At 43.9% G+C, this 19,427-nt stretch overlaps 1 protein-coding gene across 3 annotated transcripts; it reads right to left on the bottom strand.

Moving 5' to 3' along the window:
* Positions 1 to 268: 268 nt before the first annotated feature.
* actl6b (actin-like 6B) lies at positions 269 to 18,387 on the bottom strand. 3 transcript variants are annotated; one of them, XM_026911959.3, is made up of 14 exons: positions 18,002 to 18,386; positions 17,648 to 17,724; positions 16,052 to 16,214; positions 15,808 to 15,908; positions 15,620 to 15,717; positions 14,523 to 14,617; positions 12,773 to 12,879; positions 2,334 to 2,423; positions 2,197 to 2,258; positions 1,864 to 1,978; positions 986 to 1,105; positions 729 to 824; positions 552 to 638; positions 269 to 420 (listed from the first exon to the last, which is right to left on the bottom strand). In XM_026911959.3, the coding sequence occupies exons 1-14, from the start codon at positions 18,024 to 18,026 to the stop codon at positions 340 to 342; spliced, it is 1,317 nt and encodes a 438-aa protein (XP_026767760.1). In that variant the 5' UTR covers positions 18,027 to 18,386; the 3' UTR covers positions 269 to 339. The 3 variants fall into 3 exon arrangements, with proteins under 3 accessions (XP_026767760.1, XP_026767762.1, XP_026767763.1); XM_026911961.3 differs by having other exon boundaries at positions 1,025 to 1,105; positions 18,002 to 18,385; XM_026911962.3 differs by lacking the exon at positions 2,334 to 2,423 and having other exon boundaries at positions 18,002 to 18,387.
* Between the last annotated feature and the right edge of the window lie 1,040 nt (positions 18,388 to 19,427).

Genomic DNA, 19,427 nt, shown 5'->3' with positions numbered 1-19,427 from the left:
CTGGTCATTTCTGCTCAGAAACTGCATTTCAGTTTCTGTGGCCTTAACCTAAGAGAAATGTGCTACAATTAAGTATGTAATAATAAAGTGTGTAATTGCTGGAACCAGAAACTGCAGGTGGATAGATGAACCCTGATGTGTGTTTGTTTGTGTGTGTGTGTTAGTGATCAGCAGAGGATACTGGAGGCATTAATGGAGCTTGCAGTCCTCATATTTCAGTTTTCTTACAGGAATAACAGACACAGGAATAAACAGAATGAATAACAGATTGAACAATGAGTTTAACTTTATTGGAAATCAATTTCCGTCAGTGTTAGATGTTTTTTATTGCTGTGTGTTTCAGGGACATTTTCTCTCCACACTCTGTTTCCCGCCCTCGTCATATTCCTGCTTCGAGATCCACATTTGCTGGAAAGTGCCCTGGAAACGAAGAAGTGAGGAATTTCAGAGGGTTTACCCCAGAGCAGGAATAAGCTGGGTGATGATGAGGCTAGCTAAAGAGGATGGTCAGTTGTAAAGCTACAGAATAATTATTTAGACATGTTTCTCACCAGCGACGCCAAAATCGAGCCACCGATCCACGAACTGAAGCGTCGCTCCATCGAACTGTTACTTGCGATCAGCTTCAGCCTCATACTCTACACAGAGAGAAAACCAGAGCAACTGCCATAGTGTGTATGTATGTGTGCATGTGTGTGTGTGTGTGTGTGTATGTGTGTTATACTTACAGGCGGTGCTTTCTGTGATAGCTCCCTATTGAGTCTTTCAGTGAATCCTTGCAGCAAAGTATTTCCACCTGTTACAATGACACTCCCATACAGACCCTTACACACACATACACACACACACTCATCATATACATACACTGCATATATATATATATTACAGGAAGCCAGTGGAGGGAGTATAGCAATGGGGTGGTGTGGGAGAACTTAGGAAGCATATATACATATGTGTATGATTGTTCTATAATGCATAAACATACACAAAGACCTGTTTGTAGAAAGCTGTGTAGGGAACGTACAGGTCTGATGTCGATGTCACACATGCCAATGCTGGTGGTGACAACGTGCCCGACTCCTAGCATGGTGTTACCCGACAAACCCTGCACACACACACACACACACACACAAACATGTACACACAAAGCACAAGAGAGATACACAGAGATGTAGATGTAGTAAAATGAAACATAGTAAATAACATATTCTGAGTCTTGTGTGAGTAATGAGCTGCTGAGGCTGTAGCAGGTTAATAAACCAGTGAATATATGAAACAGTCACACGTTATTAAAACATGAAGATCATTCTGGGTTCTAAAGTCCAGACGATGTAGATCACTGTAAACAGAGATATCATTAATGTTCATTTCTGTAGAAACAACTTTCAAAAGCAATGAACACAACACAAATAACCACACTGTTACTATTATAAAACAAATTCTTTGAAATAAAGGTACCACACTGCACTTTTTACCTGGAAACCTTTAAAATACATAAAGTTACATTACCAGACATTTAGGGACTGCAACTCTAAATGAAAGATACAGTACTTGCACTTTCCCAGGCAAATGATACACACTAAAGGTACAAAACAGGAACTCTTGATGGAACTGTTGATATGTGTGTGTGTGTGTGTGTGTGTGTGTGTGTTTGTGTGTGCGCGCTACATAACAACATTTAACCTGCACAATGTCAAACACAGGTTAAGCTCACAGCACTATTTTAACACACTCTGTACCCTGAAAAGCATAGAAAGTTCCAGAAGAACAGAGATTGCACATTACTGTTGACCTGACATGACATAGTCATGTGACCTTCACAGTATCACGTGTGACCATCCACTGACCATCAAGTTTATGTACCTTAACGTTAGATGGATCAAACAGACCTTCAGGAATTCGCAACCGCTCTGCTCCATAATCCGCATTATATCCACTTGGCATCTCATAGTGCAGCGTGGGCATCTGAGCTGCAACCCTACACACAAACACACATTTACCTACATTTATGTAAATTCACTTCAAACATTTCTCACATTTCTAACATACAAGCAAAAGTAAAATATTCAGCTTTCTCTTTTAGATCAGCCAGAATTAATCAATTATTCATGATAAAAATCATCCTCATGCAGCTTTGCCTTGTTTAGGTGTGTATGTGTGTTTGTGTGTGTGTGTGTTGTTTCTATATCAACTCACTGTTCATCATATGGTGAGTCAGAAACTTGAAGCACTGAAGCCTGAAAATCCTGAATCACCTCCTAATAGAGAGATAGACAGAGAATACAGTGATAAACTCTGTGTGTGTGTGTGTGTGTCTGTGTGTTTGCCCTTACATTACACATATATGTGTGCCAGGACTTTGTGACAGGAGGCAGTTTGTCTTTCTTCATCCACACTGGAGGAGCTCCCTCTCTCACAGGCTCCTGACCGACAGAAGAGAGAGACACAGAGGACTAATGAGTAGTGACTAGTGAGTAGGGAGTAGGGAGCAGTGGGTGGTGAAAAGTGAGTAGGGAGTCATGAATAGGGAGTAGGGAGAAGTGCATAAGGAGTAGGGAGTCATAAGTAGGGAGTAGTGAGTGGAGAGTAGGGGGTCATGAGTAGGGAGTAGTGCATAGGGAGTAGGGAGTCATAAGCAGGAAGTAGCGAGTAGTGAGTGAGGAGAAGTGCATAGGGAGTAGGGAGTCATAAGTAGGGAGTAGGGAGTCATAAGCAGGAAGTAGGGAGTAGTGCATAGGGAGTACGGAGTCATAAGTAGGGAGTAGGGAGTCATAAGCAGGAAGTAGGGAGTAGTGAGTGAGGAGAAGTGCATAGGGAGTAGGGAGTCATAAGTAGGGAGTAGGGAGTAGTGAGTGAGGAGTAGTGCATAGGGAGTAGGGAGTCATAAGTAGGGAGTAGGGAGTCATAAGCAGGAAGTAGGGAGTAGTGAGTGAGGAGAAGTGCATAGGGAGTAGGGAGTCATAAGTAGGGAGTAGGGAGTCATAAGCAGGGAGTAGGGAGTCATAAGCAGGAAGTAGGGAGTAGTGAGTGAGGAGTAGTGCATAGGGAGTAGGGAGTCATAAGCAGGGAGTAGGGAGTCATAAGCAGGAAGTAGGGAGTAGTGAGTGAGGAGTAGTGCATAGGGAGTACGGAGTCATAAGTAGGGAGTAGGGAGTGAGAAGTAGTGCATAGGGAGTACGGAGTCATAAGTAGGGAGTAGGGAGTCATAAGCAGGAAGTAGGGAGTAGTGAGTGAGGAGAAGTGCATAGGGAGTAGGGAGTCATAAGTAGGGAGTAGGGAGTCATAAGCAGGGAGTAGGGAGTCATAAGCAGGAAGTAGGGAGTAGTGAGTGAGGAGTAGTGCATAGGGAGTAGGGAGTCATAAGCAGGGAGTAGGGAGTCATAAGCAGGAAGTAGGGAGTAGTGAGTGAGGAGTAGTGCATAGGGAGTAGGGAGTCATAAGCAGGAAGTAGGGAGTAGTGAGTGAGAAGTAGTGCATAGGGAGTACGGAGTCATAAGTAGGGAGTAGGGAGTCATAAGCAGGAAGTAGGGAGTAGTGCATAGGGAGTAGGGAGTCATAAGCAGGAAGTAGGGAGTAGTGAGTGAGGAGAAGTGCATAGGGAGTAGGGAGTCATAAGTAGGGAGTAGTGAGTGGAGAGTAGGGGGTCATGAGTAGGGAGTAGTGCATAGGGAGTAGGGAGTCATAAGCAGGAAGTAGGGAGTAGTGAGTGAGGAGTAGTGCATAGGGAGTAGGGAGTCATAAGCAGGGAGTAGGGAGTCATAAGCAGGAAGTAGAGAGTAGTGAGTGAGGAGTAGTGCATAGGGAGTAGGGAGTCATAAGCAGGGAGTAGGGAGTCATAAGCAGGGAGTAGGGAGTAGTGAGTGAGGAGTAGTGCATAGGGAGTAGGGAGTCATAAGCAGGAAGTAGGGAGTAGTGAGTGAGGAGAAGTGCATAGGGAGTAGGGAGTCATAAGTAGGGAGTAGGGAGTAGTGAGTGAGGAGTAGTGCATAGGGAGTAGGGAGTCATAAGCAGGAAGTAGGGAGTAGTGAGTGAGGAGAAGTGCATAGGGAGTAGGGAGTCATAAGTAGGGAGTAGTGAGTGAGGAGTAGTGCATAGGGAGTAGGGAGTCATAAGCAGGAAGTAGGGAGTAGTGAGTGAGGAGTAGTGCATAGGGAGTACGGAGTCATAAGTAGGGAGTAGTGAGTGGAGAGTAGGGGGTCATGAGTAGGGAGTAGTGCATAGGGAGTAGGGAGTCATAAGCAGGAAGTAGGGAGTAGTGAGTGAGGAGTAGTGCATAGGGAGTAGGGAGTCATAAGCAGGGAGTAGGGAGTAGTGAGTGAGGAGTAGTGCATAGGGAGTAGGGAGTCATAAGCAGGGAGTAGGGAGTAGTGAGTGAGGAGTAGTGCATAGGGAGTAGGGAGTCATAAGCAGGAAGTAGGGAGTAGTGAGTGAGGAGTAGTGCATAGGGAGTAGGGAGTCATAAGCAGGGAGTAGGGAGTAGTGAGTGAGGAGTAGTGCATAGGGAGTAGGGAGTCATAAGCAGGAAGTAGGGAGTAGTGAGTGAGGAGTAGTGCATAGGGAGTAGGGAGTCATAAGCAGGAAGCAGGGAGTAGTGAGTGAGGAGTAGTGCATAGGGAGTAGGGAGTCAGAAGCAGGGAGTAGTGAGTGGAGAGTAGGGGGTCATGAGTAGGGAGTAGTGCATAGGGAGTAGGGAGTCATAAGCAGGAAGTAGGGAGTAGTGAGTGAGGAGAAGTGCATAGGGAGTAGGGAGTCATAAGTAGGGAGTAGGGAGTAGTGAGTGAGGAGTAGTGCATAGGGAGTAGGGAGTCATAAGCAGGAAGTAGGGAGTAGTGAGTGAGGAGAAGTGCATAGGGAGTAGGGAGTCATAAGTAGGGAGTAGTGAGTGAGGAGTAGTGCATAGGGAGTAGGGAGTCATAAGCAGGAAGTAGGGAGTAGTGAGTGAGGAGTAGTGCATAGGGAGTACGGAGTCATAAGTAGGGAGTAGTGAGTGGAGAGTAGGGGGTCATGAGTAGGGAGTAGTGCATAGGGAGTAGGGAGTCATAAGCAGGAAGTAGGGAGTAGTGAGTGAGGAGTAGTGCATAGGGAGTAGGGAGTCATAAGCAGGGAGTAGGGAGTAGTGAGTGAGGAGTAGTGCATAGGGAGTAGGGAGTCATAAGCAGGGAGTAGGGAGTAGTGAGTGAGGAGTAGTGCATAGGGAGTAGGGAGTCATAAGCAGGAAGTAGGGAGTAGTGAGTGAGGAGTAGTGCATAGGGAGTAGGGAGTCATAAGCAGGGAGTAGGGAGTAGTGAGTGAGGAGTAGTGCATAGGGAGTAGGGAGTCATAAGCAGGAAGTAGGGAGTAGTGAGTGAGGAGTAGTGCATAGGGAGTAGGGAGTCATAAGCAGGAAGCAGGGAGTAGTGAGTGAGGAGTAGTGCATAGGGAGTAGGGAGTCAGAAGCAGGGAGTAGTGAGTGGAGAGTAGGGGGTCATGAGTAGGGAGTAGTGCATAGGGAGTAGGGAGTCATAAGCAGGAAGTAGGGAGTAGTGAGTGAGGAGTAGTGCATAGGGAGTAGGGAGTCATAAGCAGGAAGTAGGGAGTAGTGAGTGAGGAGTAGTGCATAGGGAGTAGGGAGTCATAAGTAGGAAGTAGGGAGTAGTGAGTGAGGAGTAGTGCATAGGGAGTAGGGAGTCATAAGCAGGGAGTAGGGAGTAGTGAGTGAGGAGTAGTGCATAGGGAGTAGGGAGTCATAAGCAGGAAGTAGGGAGTAGTGAGTGAGGAGTAGTGCATAGGGAGTAGGGAGTCATAAGCAGGGAGTAACGTGAAATTAGCTAGGCCTTTAGGGGCACCAGCAGCTTTAGTTAGGTGTATACCGGGAGCCAGGGCGCCGGACATAGCAGGTAATCTTAGGGTCTTAGGCAAGCACAGGTTCTCAAAGATAGTTATTCATGTAGGAGCTAATGATATACGCCTTCATCAGTCTGAGGTTACTAAGATTAACTTGGTAGAGGTGTGTAAATTAGCGAAGGCGATGTCCGATGCTGTAGTATGCTCTGGCCCCATCCCAATGCGGCATGGCGATGTAGCTTACAGCAGGTTATGGTCGCTGAACTGCTGGATGTCCAGGTGGTGCTCCGAAAACAATGTGGGCTTTATAGATAATTGGACTAACTTTGAGGGCAAGGCTGGCCTGTTAGGGCGGGACGGTGTCCATCCCACTCGGGAAGGTGCTGCTCTCATTTCTTGCAGCATAGCACATAGTCTCAGAACAGGCCTAGTTAATCGGTGACAATCCAGGGCCAAGGCCAGGGAGCAGACAAGCAGGCTAAACCGACCGTCTGCTAGCTGCACTGAGTCGTCACTTAGGTTCCACCGTATTGAGACTGTGTCTGTTCCCCGAGCTAAACAAAATTATAGACATACTCAGACAGTTTGTTTTAGTAATCTAATTAACATAAAATTAAACCATACCGAATGCATAGCCAGCACCGTTGATCTGAAGCTAGGACTGTTGAATATTAGATCTCTTACGTCTAAAGCGCTTATTGTTAATGAAACCATTACTGATCAGGAGTTTGATGTACTGTGTTTAACAGAAACGTGGATTAAACCAAACGAGTTTGTAGCATTAAATGAAGCTAGTCCTCCCGGGTACAGTTACATACATCAGCCCCGTCTAACTGGCAAAGGAGGAGGCGTCGCAGTAATTTATAATGATAATCTAGCCGTCACACAAAAACCTAGTCATAAATTCAACGCATTTGAAGTTCTTTATTCTAACATAACATACGTAGCCACTAAAAATAAGTCTACCCAGGTGATTCCAGTAATTATTATTTACAGACCCCCAGGGCCATATTCTGAATTCCTGTGTGAATTTGCGGATTTCATCTCTAACCTGGTTGTTTCTTTAGACAAGGCATTAATTGTTGGAGACTTTAATATTCATTTTGATAATCCAGATGACCCTCTGAGAACAGCAGTTGTGTCCATTCTAGATTCTGTAGGGGTTAATCAGAATGTAATAGGACCCACCCATAGTGGTGGTCACACTCTTGATTTAATACTAACATTCGGATTAAATATAGAAAATATAGTCTCATGTCCACAGTCTGAAGCTATCTCAGATCATTACCTCATCTCATTTAAAATGTGTATTAATCATAGTATATGCACCTTGCCACGTCACCGTGTCAAACGTACGTTCACGTCAACAACTGCACAGAGTTTTATCAGTAATCTCCCAGATTTATCAACCATGATTGGATCACCGTCTGATCCCGAAGAACTTGACCAGGCAACTGAATGTTTAGAATCAACGTTCTGCAACTCACTAGATAAGGTAGCTCCACTTAAAAGAAAAATAATTAGGGAGAAAAAGCTAGCACCCTGGTATAGCGATCACACACGAACTTTAAAACAGACCACTCGAAAACTAGAACGTAAATGGCGTCAAACTAACTTGGTAGTATTTCAAATAGCATGGAAGGAGAGCCTATTGAGCTATAAGAAAGCTCTTAGTGCTGCTAGATCAATGTATCTCTCCACCCTAATTGAAGATAACAGAAATAATCCTAGATTCTTATTTAATACTGTAGCAAAATTAACTAGGAATAAGACCACAATAGAAACACGCACACAATCATTATATAGCAGCGATGACTTCATGAATTTTTTCAATGGTAAAATTGAAAATATCAGGCTAGAAATTCAGACTATTAATTTAAAACCGGACAGTTCTATAACTAACCCTGTAGATGATAATATGATAATATTAGATAAACAACTACAACGCTTTAGTCCCCTTGAAGAGACTGAACTAATTTCACTAATTTCATCATCAAAATCATCAACCTGTATGCTAGATCCTTTACCTACTTGTTTCCTCAAACAGATAATTCCTGAAACAATCAAACCTCTTTTAAAGATAATCAATTCTTCCCTTAGCATTGGCTATGTACCTAAATCTTTTAAATTAGCAGTTATCAAGCCCCTGATTAAAAAACCTGACCTCAATCCCTGTCAACTGTCCAACTACAGGCCAATATCAAACCTCCCCTTTATTTCCAAGGTCCTTGAAAAGGTTGTAGCACAGCAGCTATGCTCATACTTACATAGGAATAACATTCATGAAATGTATCAGTCAGGATTTAGGCCTCATCATAGCACAGAGACAGCACTGGTAAAAGTTGTAAATGACTTACTACTGGTCTCTGATCAGGGTTGTGTCTCCTTGCTGGTGCTGCTTGACCTTAGTGCAGCTTTTGATACCATTGATCATGCTATTCTCCTCAATAGACTAGAAAATGTAGTAGGCATTAAGGGAACAGCCCTTTCCTGGCTCAGGTCTTATTTGACTGATCGTTATCAGTTTGTAAACGTAAATGGTGACTTCTCTTCTCATGCTAAGGTAAAGTTTGGTGTTCCGCAAGGCTCTGTTTTAGGCCCACTGCTCTTTTCTTTATATATGCTACCTCTGGGCAAAATTATTCGTAAGCATGGTATTAGCTTCCACTGTTACGCTGATGACACACAGTTGTATGTTTCAGCAAAGCCAGATGACAGACACCAGCTTAATAAAGTTGAGGAATGTGTAAAAGACATTAGAAACTGGATGCTTATTAACTTTCTCTTACTTAATTCTGACAAGACAGAAGTACTTGTACTAGGACCACATGCAGCTAGAAGTAAGCTTTCTGATTACATAATAACTCTGGATGACCTTTCTGTTTCATCATGTGCAGCAGTAAAAGACCTTGGTGTGATTATCGACTCTAGTCTTTCTTTTGAAGCTCATGTAGATAATATAACTAGGATTGCTTTCTTTCATCTCAGAAATATTGCTAAAATAAGAAATATATTGTCACTACACGATGCAGAAAAATTAGTTCATGCTTTTGTTACCTCTAGGTTGGATTATTGTAATGCCTTACTGTCTGGATGTTCCAGTAGATGCATAAACAAGCTCCAGTTAGTCCAGAATGCAGCAGCGAGAGTCCTTACTAGAACCAGAAGATATGACCACATCACCCCTATCTTATCCACACTGCATTGGCTCCCAATCAAATTTCGTATTGATTATAAAATACTACTATTGACCTATAAAGCACTAAATGGTCTCGCGCCACAGTACCTGAGCGAACTTTTGGTCTTTTATGATCCGTCACGCCTACTCAGATCAAAAGATGCAGGCTATTTGTTGGTACCTCGAATAATGCGGGCTACAGCTGGGGGTAGAGCTTTCTCATACAAAGCCCCACAGTTATGGAACAGCCTTCCACTTAGTGTTCGGGGCTCAGACACAGTCTCAGTGTTTAAGTCTAGGCTGAAAACATATTTGTTTAGTCAAGCCTTTTGTGAATAGTTTTCTTAGGTACAGGGGCAGGTCTGGAGGGTTTCACAGGCATAGAGTGTTGTGGTGAAATGGGATGTTTGGATGCTGTCGCCCCCCCACTCTCACACGTTCACTCAGGTTTGTCGACGGTGGAGTGGCTGGCTGCCTTATGTCCCAGGGTGCCCTCATGTCTGTGTTAGCTTCTGGCTCTCCCTTTCAGTTATGCTGTCATAGCTAGTCTTGCCGGAGTCCCTGCTTGCACTCTGCATGCAAAGTACATTGTGCTTAACCATTAGAGGACAAAAGCTCACCTAACAATCTCTTCCTTTCTCTCCATCTCTCTCTCTTCCTCACTCTCTGTCGAGCTACACATGCTACTTCTGAGATGCCAGTGATGCCAGTGATCCTGACCCCTTCTGCTCCTCCTCGCTGCCTGACCCATCCTGATGCCCTACTTCTGGTTGGAGTTCTCATCGGTTGAGTTCGCTCGCTGCTGCTGGGGGTGGCCCCATATGGACTGCCTGAAGAACTGTTTGGATTGCTGGGGATGGTGCCACCTGGGGGCTGTGGAGATGGCTTGGGGATCACATATGGGGAGCTGTACTGTAATGGCTTGGGACTGCGATTGCTGTAGTGGCTTTGGGGCTGCAGTTGCCACGAGCAGCTTCGTACTCAGGACTCCATCAGTGGACAGTGGATAGATTTTAACCAGCCGGACCTCTTGCAAATACTGTGATGAATTTATTGGTTGCACAATTGCACTATTTGTCCATATAGTACACAATAGAAGGGATTTATTTATAATTGCACTATCCGTTGCACCCAGATGAGGATGGGTTCCCTTTTGAGCCTGGTTCCTCTCAAGGTTTCTTCCTCATATCATCTCGGGGAGTTTTTCCTTGCCACCGTCGCCACTGGCTTGCTCATTAGGGATAAATTCACAGTGATAAATTTAAATATTTACAATATATTTTTGTGAATCCATTTATTTCTGTAAAGCTGCTTTGTGACAATGTCCATTGTTAAAAGCGCTATACAAATAAAATTGAATTGAATTGAATTGAGTAGGGAGTAGTGAGTGAGGAGTAGTGCATAGGGAGTAGGGAGTCATAAGCAGGAAGTAGGGAGTAGTGAGTGAGGAGTAGTGCATAGGGAGTAGGGAGTCATAAGCAGGAAGTAGGGAGTAGTGAGTGAGGAGTAGTGCATAGGGAGTAGGGAGTCAGAAGCAGGGAGTAGTGAGTGGAGAGTAGGGGGTCATGAGTAGGGAGTAGTGCATAGGGAGTAGGGAGTCATAAGCAGGAAGTAGGGAGTAGTGAGTGAGGAGTAGTGCATAGGGAGTAGGGAGTCATAAGTAGGAAGTAGGGAGTAGTGAGTGAGGAGTAGTGCATAGGGAGTAGGGAGTCAGAAGCAGGGAGTAGTGAGTGGAGAGTAGGGGGTCATGAGTAGGGAGTAGTGCATAGGGAGTAGGGAGTCATAAGCAGGAAGTAGGGAGTAGTGAGTGAGGAGTAGTGCATAGGGAGTAGGGAGTCATAAGTAGGAAGTAGGGAGTAGTGAGTGAGGAGTAGTGCATAGGGAGTAGGGAGTCATAAGCAGGGAGTAGGGAGTAGTGAGTGAGGAGTAGTGCATAGGGAGTAGGGAGTCATAAGCAGGAAGTAGGGAGTAGTGAGTGAGGAGTAGTGCATAGGGAGTAGGGAGTCATAAGCAGGAAGTAGGGAGTAGTGAGTGAGGAGTAGTGCATAGGGAGTAGGGAGTCATAAGCAGGAAGTAGGGAGTAGTGAGTGAGGAGTAGTGCATAGGGAGTAGGGAGTCATAAGCAGGGAGTAGTGAGTGGCTTCTGATCACGGTTGTGTCTCCTCGCTTGTGTTGCTAGAAAATATTAGGGGAACTTCCCATAGTGAGCCACCTCTTTCATCACCTCGTTTTAATGAATGGAGGCATGCTCGAGATTACGACTCATGTCGCAGGTGAGAATAAAAGGGAGACTGTCAGGACTTCAGTTTGTAGATGTAAATAGTGACTTCACTTCGCATATTAAGGTAAAGTTTGGTGTTCCGCAAGGCTGTGTTTTAGGTCCACTGCTCTTTTCTATATATATGCTACCTCTGGGTAAAATTATCCGTAAGCATGGTATTAGCTTCCACTGTTACGCTGATGACACACAGCTGTATGTTTCAGCAAAGCCAGATGACAGACACCAGCTTAATAAAGTTGAGGAATGTGTAAAAGACATTAGAAACTGGATGCTTATTAACTTTCTCTTACTTAATTCTGACAAGACAGAAGTACTTGTACTAGGACCACATGCAGCTAGAAGTAAGCTTTCTGATTACATAATATCTCTGGATGTTTCTGTTTCATCGTCTGCAGCAGTAAAAGACCTTGGTGTGATTATTGACTCTAGTCTTTCATTTGAAGCTCATGTAGATAATATCACTAGGATCGCCTTCTTTCATCTCAGAAATATTGCTAAGATAAGAAACATAATGTCACTACACAATGCAGAAAAATTAATTAATGCTTTTGTGAACTTAAGGTTGGATTACTGTAGTAATATTGTAGTAGGGAATAGTTAGTGGGGAATAGGGAAAATAGAATAGGGAGGAGGGAATTCGGAATAGTGAGTAAAGAACAGGGAAGAGTGAATAGGGATCAAGGAGTAGGGAATAGGGAATAGGGAGTAGCAAGTAGGGAACAGGGAGTAGAGAAGTGAGAATAGGAAATAGGGAATAGTGAGTAGCAAGTAGGGAATAGGGAGTAGGGAAATGGAAATAGTGAATAGCAAGTAGGGACTGGGAATAGGGAGTAGGGATCAAGGAGCAGATCTGGAGGGTTCACAGGCTCCTCCTGACATACCAGTGATCCTGACTCTCCGGACCTGCCTGATTCATCCTGATGCCCTACTTCTGGTTGGAGTTCTCATTACTTCGAAATCACTCACTGCTGCTGAGGATGGCCCACACGGACAGCCTAAAGATCAGTGAGACTGCTGTGGATTGTACCACTTAGAAACTATAAAGATGGCTGTGGATGTTCTTCCTTGGACTGCAAATGCTAAGAACAGTTTGCACTCCAGTCTCCATGAATTAACAGTTAATAACTTCAGTTTGATAAAAAGAGACTTAAAATTAAAACTCTAATGAATCCAGAAATGAATCTGGTGCTGATATTCAAGTTCCTGTTAATACAGTTATAGAAGAGAAATGATTTATAATGGCACTACCCGGTGTCACCCAGATGGGTTCCCTTTTGAGTCTGGCTCGTCTCAAGGTTTCTTCCTTATATTGTCTCAGGGAGTTTTTTCTCACCACCGTCACCCCTGGCTTGCTTGTTAGTGATAATTTTTTTTTTTTAATTATATCCAGTTTTCTGTAATGCTGTTTTGTGTCTATTGTTAAAAGCACTATACAAATAAAATTGAACTAAATTGAATTGAATTGAATAGCGAGTAGGGAAAGGGAGTACCTTGGAAGCAATGGTGTAAGGTGGAATGATGTCGATGTTCATCTCCTGGAACATTTCTCTACACTGCATTGTGATGAAGTCACCGGCCAGAGGAGATTTCACTATACCTATACTCACACACACACACATACACACCCATACATGCATACACACACAAACACACACACACATATACGGTATTTGACTGATTATTCCATTGAATGAGAAGAAGAAGCAGAAGAAGAAATTAATAATGAGGAATTTTCCATTAACTGTTGATTTCTTACTGTGACGTCCTCATGGTTTTTGTGTGTGTGAGTCTCAGTGTAGTCATGTACACAACAAAGTTGAAGGAATTTCACAGAAATGGTGAAGTTAAAATGTTGAAATTCAAAAACTCAAACAGTGTTAATATGTAAAATAAATTATAAAACCTAACTAAAATAAAATATTTAATTATTAAAGTTTGTAGTTTATGACAATAATTTAGAATTATCATTTTCTCTGATTTTTAACTGGTATTAATGACATTAACAATAAAACGATTTCACATTCTCTTATCAGTGTATACCTTTAGATTCCTATTTCATCCAGTATCACTCTCAGACTCACTCTGTCTCAGTCTCACTCTCAGTCTCACTCTGTCTCAGTCTCACTCACTCTCAGTCTCACTCTCAGACTCACTCACTCTCAGTCTCACTCTCAGACTCACTCTATCTCAGTCTCACTCTGTCTCAGTCTCACTCTCAGTCTCACTCTGTCTCAGTCTCACTCACTCTCAGTCTCACTCTCAGACTCACTCTATCTCAGTCTCACTCTGTCTCAGACTCACTCTCAGACTCACTCACTCTCAGTCTCACTCTGTCTCAGTCTCACTCTCAGTCTCACTCTGTCTCAGTCTCACTCTCAGACTCACTCTATCTCAGTCTCACTCTGTCTCAGTCTCACTCTCAGTCTCACTCTGTCTCAGTCTCACTCTCAGACTCACTCTGTCTCAGTCTCACTCTCAGTCTCACTCTGTCTCAGTCTCACTCTGTCTCAGACTCACTTTCAGACTCACTCACTCTCAGTCTCACTCTGTCTCAGTCTCACTCTCAGACTCTCACTGTCTCAGTCTCACTCTATCTCACTCTCACTCTCAGACTCACTCACTCTCAGTCTCACTCTCAGTCTCACTCTGTCTCAGTCTCACTCTCAGACTCACTCACTCTCAGTCTCACTCTCAGACTCACTCACTCTCAGTCTCACTCTCAGACTCACTCTATCTCAGTCTCACTCTCAGTCTCACTCTGTCTCAGTCTCACTCTCAGTCTCACTCTGTCTCAGTCTCACTCTCAGACTCACACTGTCTCAGTCTCACTCTCAGTCTCACTCTGTCTCAGTCTCACTCTCAGACTCATACTGTCTCAGTCTCACTCTCAGACTCACACTGTCTCAGTTTCACTCTCAGTCTCACACTGTCTCAGTCTCACTCTCTGTCTCACTCTGTCTCAGTTTCACTCTCAGTCTCACTCTGTCTCAGTCTCACTCTCAGACTCACACTGTCTCAGCCTCATTCTCAGTCTCACTCTGTCTCAGTCTCACTCTCAGACTTACACTGTCTCAGTCTCACTCTCAGACTCACTCTGTCTCAGTTTCACTCTCAGTCTCACTGTGTCTCAGTCTCACTCTCAGACTCACACTGTCTCAGTCTCACTCTCAGTCTCACTCTGTCTCAATCTCACTCTCTGTCTCAGACTCACTCTCAGTCTCACTCTCTGTATGAATTTACCTTGCTGTAGGACGTACCCATCATGCACTGGGATGGCCGTCGTGTGTGTTGCTCCACTGTCCAATACAAGTCCAGTGGCACGTCCATTCGCAAAACTGTGGACAACTGTGTTAAGGCTGAAGGTCACAGTCTTTCTGAAACTGTGTGATGTGACCTAAAATACATGAAATCTGACCTTCTTAAACTTCTAAACTCAGATCCTCAGAGCACAGCTCTAACCTAATCCCTCACATTAACTTTCAACTAAGACCCTACACCTTACAGTAGGCTAAAACATGCTAGGTTGTAGCTGGCTAGGTAATTAATGACAGCAGGACTTGCATCTGGAGCTAATCAGTGACTTTCTTACCTCAAGGATTCTCCACAGTTCTGAGCTGACTCTGAAAATCACTGCAGGTTCTTCTGCACATTTCTCCACAGAGATGTGGACTGCATCACACTCAACATTAGATCTGATCCTGCAGATTATTTTGTCCAGAAATCCCACCACCTGTCTGCTGGATTCATCCCTTTCACAATGCTCCAGACCATCCGTTAATGTCTTCGATCATTAATGACTCCATAGCACCTGGTCATATACTGAATACCTGAAGACAGCAAGGGTTATAAGTATCATGGAGAAACCTACTCTATATATCTCAGATATTAGCAACTGGTGATCCACATCTGCTCACTGTGAGGTCATATCCTCTATACCCGACCTCTCGGTGAGGTAGTATCCTCGCAGAGGTTTTCTTACCACTGCTATGCTGATGCTGACCATCTACTTTTCTTCCTCAGACACTCGTTTCTGCACGGATCTCAGCATGTTTGTCAGACATCTCATCGCTGATGGCAGCTCATCATCTGAAAGTAATTCCCAGCAATACTGAGCTGATGTGCATCCCTGGACATGCATCCCCAGTTTGAGTTGACCTAGTGAACCAGCATGAGTACAAGTACAAAGCACTTCTGTAAGTCTCTCTGGATAAGGGCATCTGTTAAATGTAAGTGTAAATAAACAGCCTCCACCTTTTGTAGGTTCCAGGCAGGAGTTACCATCATCACACACATAGGTGGATTGGCTGCTCCTGCACTGACAGCCTGTGATTGGATACGCTGTTAGCACTGCAGTTTTGCAGAGAAAGAAGGCAGGGATGTTGTAGTGTTCAAACATCAGCTCAGTAAGCTTCTCTCTCTTAGCCCGTGAGTTCCACTGTTAAACACAAACACAAAGAGAGATTGTGTGTGTGTTTGTGTGTGTGTGTGTGTGTGTGTGTGTGTGTGTGTGTGTGTATGTTCTCACTGGAGCCTCAGACATGAGCACTGGATGCAGGCCGGGTTCAGACTTAATATGTTTACTGTAAACATGATCCATTATAGCCTGAAAACCTTCCCAATCTTCAACTGCAGTGAGACAGGAAGAAAGATGGAAAGAGAGCAAGAGAGAGAGAGAGAGTGAGAGAGAGAGAAAACAGAGAGACAGGCACACTGTAGATTTCATTGTTTGTAGGATTGTATTTATCTGTATGTGTGTGTGTGCATCATACTCATGCCGTTCTTTAGAGGTGATATCAGCTCAACTTCAGCTCGGGGAACATGCAGTGCTGTGGTGTCAAGGTAAAAGCTCCGCCCATTGTTCTCTTGCTCTGCTGCCATTTCTCCAGGTCCTGCCTCCTCCACGTGCACACCTAGTGATGTGGGGAAGTCGGCCTGCGGAGGGGTAGAATAAACTACTGAAGTCTGAAGGAGGTATACACTGATCAGCTATAATATTAAAACCACCTGCCTAATATTGTGTAGGTCCCCTTTGTGCCACCAAAACAGCTGTGACCCATCTGATGCTCACATGCCCATTGTAGGTGCTTTTGGCAGTGGACAGGAGTCAGCATGGGCTCTCTGACCAGTCTGCAGTTGCCCATTTTTCCTGCTTCCAACACATCAACTTCGAGAACTGACTGTTCACTTGCTACCTAATATATCCCACCCCTTGACAGGTGCCAATGTAATGAGATAATCAACATTATTCACTTCACCTGTGGTTTTAATGTTTTAATGCTATGGCTGATCGGTGTAGTTGGCTGTATAGATGGAAGTATAAAAGGAGGCAGGAGTGAATTAAGGTCTACACAGGCCCCTAGGCTGAGGGATCTCAAGACCACCCCCCCAACCACAACCTAAAAAACACGCTTGAGTCAAATCCACATGTTTTACCAACTCTGAGGACGATAACTCTTCCAATTTTAGTTTAATGAATAATTTTCTTAGACAAATGAATTTACTGAAAGGCTATCAGGAAAGCCAGGTAACCACATTCATTAAATTCACAATACGCACACATTCATTCTTAGTTTTACACCTAATATGCTGAAAACGGCTCTGTTAATGTTTTTCGTCACGTCACATTAACAATAACGCATTACATTACATGAGTCACATACAGGATATCACTGTCAGTCGTTTAATGTTTCTATCATAAAACAGTTGTTAAATATTAAACTTTAGCTATTTAGCTTACATCTTACCTTGCACTCTTTCACCATTAAAACTGAAGCATCGCTTGACTTCCGTAAACAATAAAGCCCGCCTTCTCTGATTTGATTGGCCATCTCAAACATTTTGACATTGACGAGCGCTGCTAGACCCCCGAGGCAGACCACCCTAACAACTTTTTCAACTTTCTGACACCCTAACAACAAAGAACCATCAAAAATATCAAATACTGGGGGACAATCTGGCCATATCTGATTATTGGGGGGGTGTCCCCCTCAGTGTCTACGGTGCTTACGGCCCTGTATCTGTTGTTTGTAGGTTAATGAGGTTACAACTGAAATTGGTGTCGGGAGGGGTGACGTTACCCTGTAATGCATGAAGCTCACTCATCAACTGCCTGTGATTTTAAAACCTCCAGACCGGAACACTAGTAATTACTACTGTAGAAATAACAAGTATGGATCAATCGAATACATGAATGGGATTTGATAAGACAGTAGAAAAAATATTTAAAAATCCGCCCCTGGAAGGAGGTATAGATGGAAGTATAGATGGAAGTATAGATGGAGGGGTGAAGGTATAGATGGAGGTATAGATGGAGGGATGACGTTATAGATGGAGAGATGAAGGTACAGATGGAGGGATGGATGCACCTTTGGGCAGTCCTCTCCAGCGTAACCTGCTCTGGTGGAGAAAGAGCCGATATCAAACACCAACGCTCCAACTTCATCTGAGAGAGAGTTATTAAACACCACACACACACACACACACACACACACACACACACACACATTATCAAATACACACACACGAACTGTGAGCACTGATGTGTGTATTTGTGTGCATTAGAAGTTGTATTATTACAGATGTGGTGATGTGCCGTGTGTGTGTGTGTGTGTGTATTAACTGGACAGCTCCGTGGCGCGTGCCTGCAGTAAGCGGTGTCCGTCATTACCGGACACCATTGTGCGCGAGTTCCGGTTTTCCGGCGGAACTCGGTGTCTTACCTCCTCCGTACACTCCGCCGCTCATCACTCGGGTTTCCGCTCCGTTCCCGCGGTGCAGGTGCGCGAGCTCTCAGTTCTGTGGAAATGCGTCACCGTTCCTGGCTTCAGAAAGCTCGCGCTTATGGAATAATTCCGCGTATCGACGGAAAAAATCCGGATCTGAAAACAGCTCGCGCCTCTGTCGCCTCCGTGGCCTCACGAGCATCACACCCGGTGCAGCGCGTGCGTGTGCGTGTGTGCGTGTGCGTGCGGCTCGCTATTGGTCGAGCTCGAAAAATCCGGACCTGGAGGCACGCGGGGTTTCTCTTTAAACCGATATTATTTCAGACCTGTTTTATTTTCATTTTATCTGAGTGTGGTGGGAGAGAGAGAGAGAGAGAGAGAGAGAGAAATACAGAAAGAGAGATACAGAGAGAGAGAGAGAGAGAGAAATACACAGAGAGAGAGAGAGAGAGACAGAGAGAGAGAGAGAGAGAGAGAGAGAGAAATACAGAAAGAGAGATACAGAGAGAGAGAGAGAGAGAGAGAGAAATACACACAGAGAGAGAGAGAGAGAGAGAAATACAGAAAGAGAGATACAGAGAGAGAGAGAGAGAGAGAGAGAGAGAAATACACACAGAGAGAGAGAGAGAGAGAGAGAGAAATACAGAAAGAGAGATACAGAGAGAGAGAGAGAGAAATACACACACAGAGAGAGAGAGAGAGAGAGAGAGAGAGAGAGAGAGATACAGAGAGAGACTTTAACATCTCTTTAATTACAATCCATTAATACAAAATACACACCCTTAACAATACATTATTTCATAAATACATATTCTTATAAATAAGTATAATTAAAAATAGATAAATAAATAAATAAAGTCAGCTCCTTTTACAACAGTATATCACAGCCTCCCTCCTCCGTGGGTTGACATGAGATATTCCCCACTCCCCATATACAGAAAAAAGCTTCAGTATCATTCACCAGTTCATAATACTTGTACTCCATAACCAGCCTACTTTTCACCAGAGCTCTGAACATGTTTAACGGATCAGTGTCACTGTTAAGCAACATTTTTCTCTTTCTTGTCAGCCAAATTGCCATTTTTGCCTTACTAAATAAAAAATTAATCAAAACAATTTTGCTCTTGTTTGAGGTGCTATATTTTGGTCCAAAAATAAAAAAACTATTTGTAAACTTAAAACCGAAATTATGACTCAAGTCTCTTAACACACCAAGCATTCCTAGTAGCCTTGGGCATCCCATAAATATGTGAGACACTGTTTCTGGAATACCACAAAACAAACATTCTTCTCCTTGCATAGGATTTAGATGAGCTTTATAACGGTTTGTTGCTAAAATCCAATGAGAAATCCGCCACTGCAAATCCCCACTTCTTTTTTCAACTGGTTTCTTATACAATGACCTCCAACATCCTTTTGGAGA

This window comes from Pangasianodon hypophthalmus, chromosome 16 (assembly GCF_027358585.1).
Source record: "Pangasianodon hypophthalmus isolate fPanHyp1 chromosome 16, fPanHyp1.pri, whole genome shotgun sequence".
NCBI lineage: Eukaryota > Metazoa > Chordata > Actinopteri > Siluriformes > Pangasiidae > Pangasianodon > Pangasianodon hypophthalmus.
The sequence above is the reverse complement of the archived record's forward strand: the minus strand, read 5'-3'. Positions and strand labels throughout refer to the sequence as shown.

Excerpts from the sequence above, each read along its gene's own strand:
- actl6b (XM_026911959.3), bottom strand. The coding sequence starts at position 18,026 with ATGAGCGGCGGAGTGTACGGAGGAG. Across the intron at positions 17,725-18,001 it reads CGGCGGAGTGTACGGAGGAG|ATGAAGTTGGAGCGTTGGTG; the intron begins GTAAGACACCGA and ends ACTCTCTCTCAG. Across the intron at positions 2,424-12,772 it reads CTTACACCATTGCTTCCAAG|GAGCCTGTGAGAGAGGGAGC; the intron begins GTACTCCCTTTC and ends TCTGTCGGTCAG.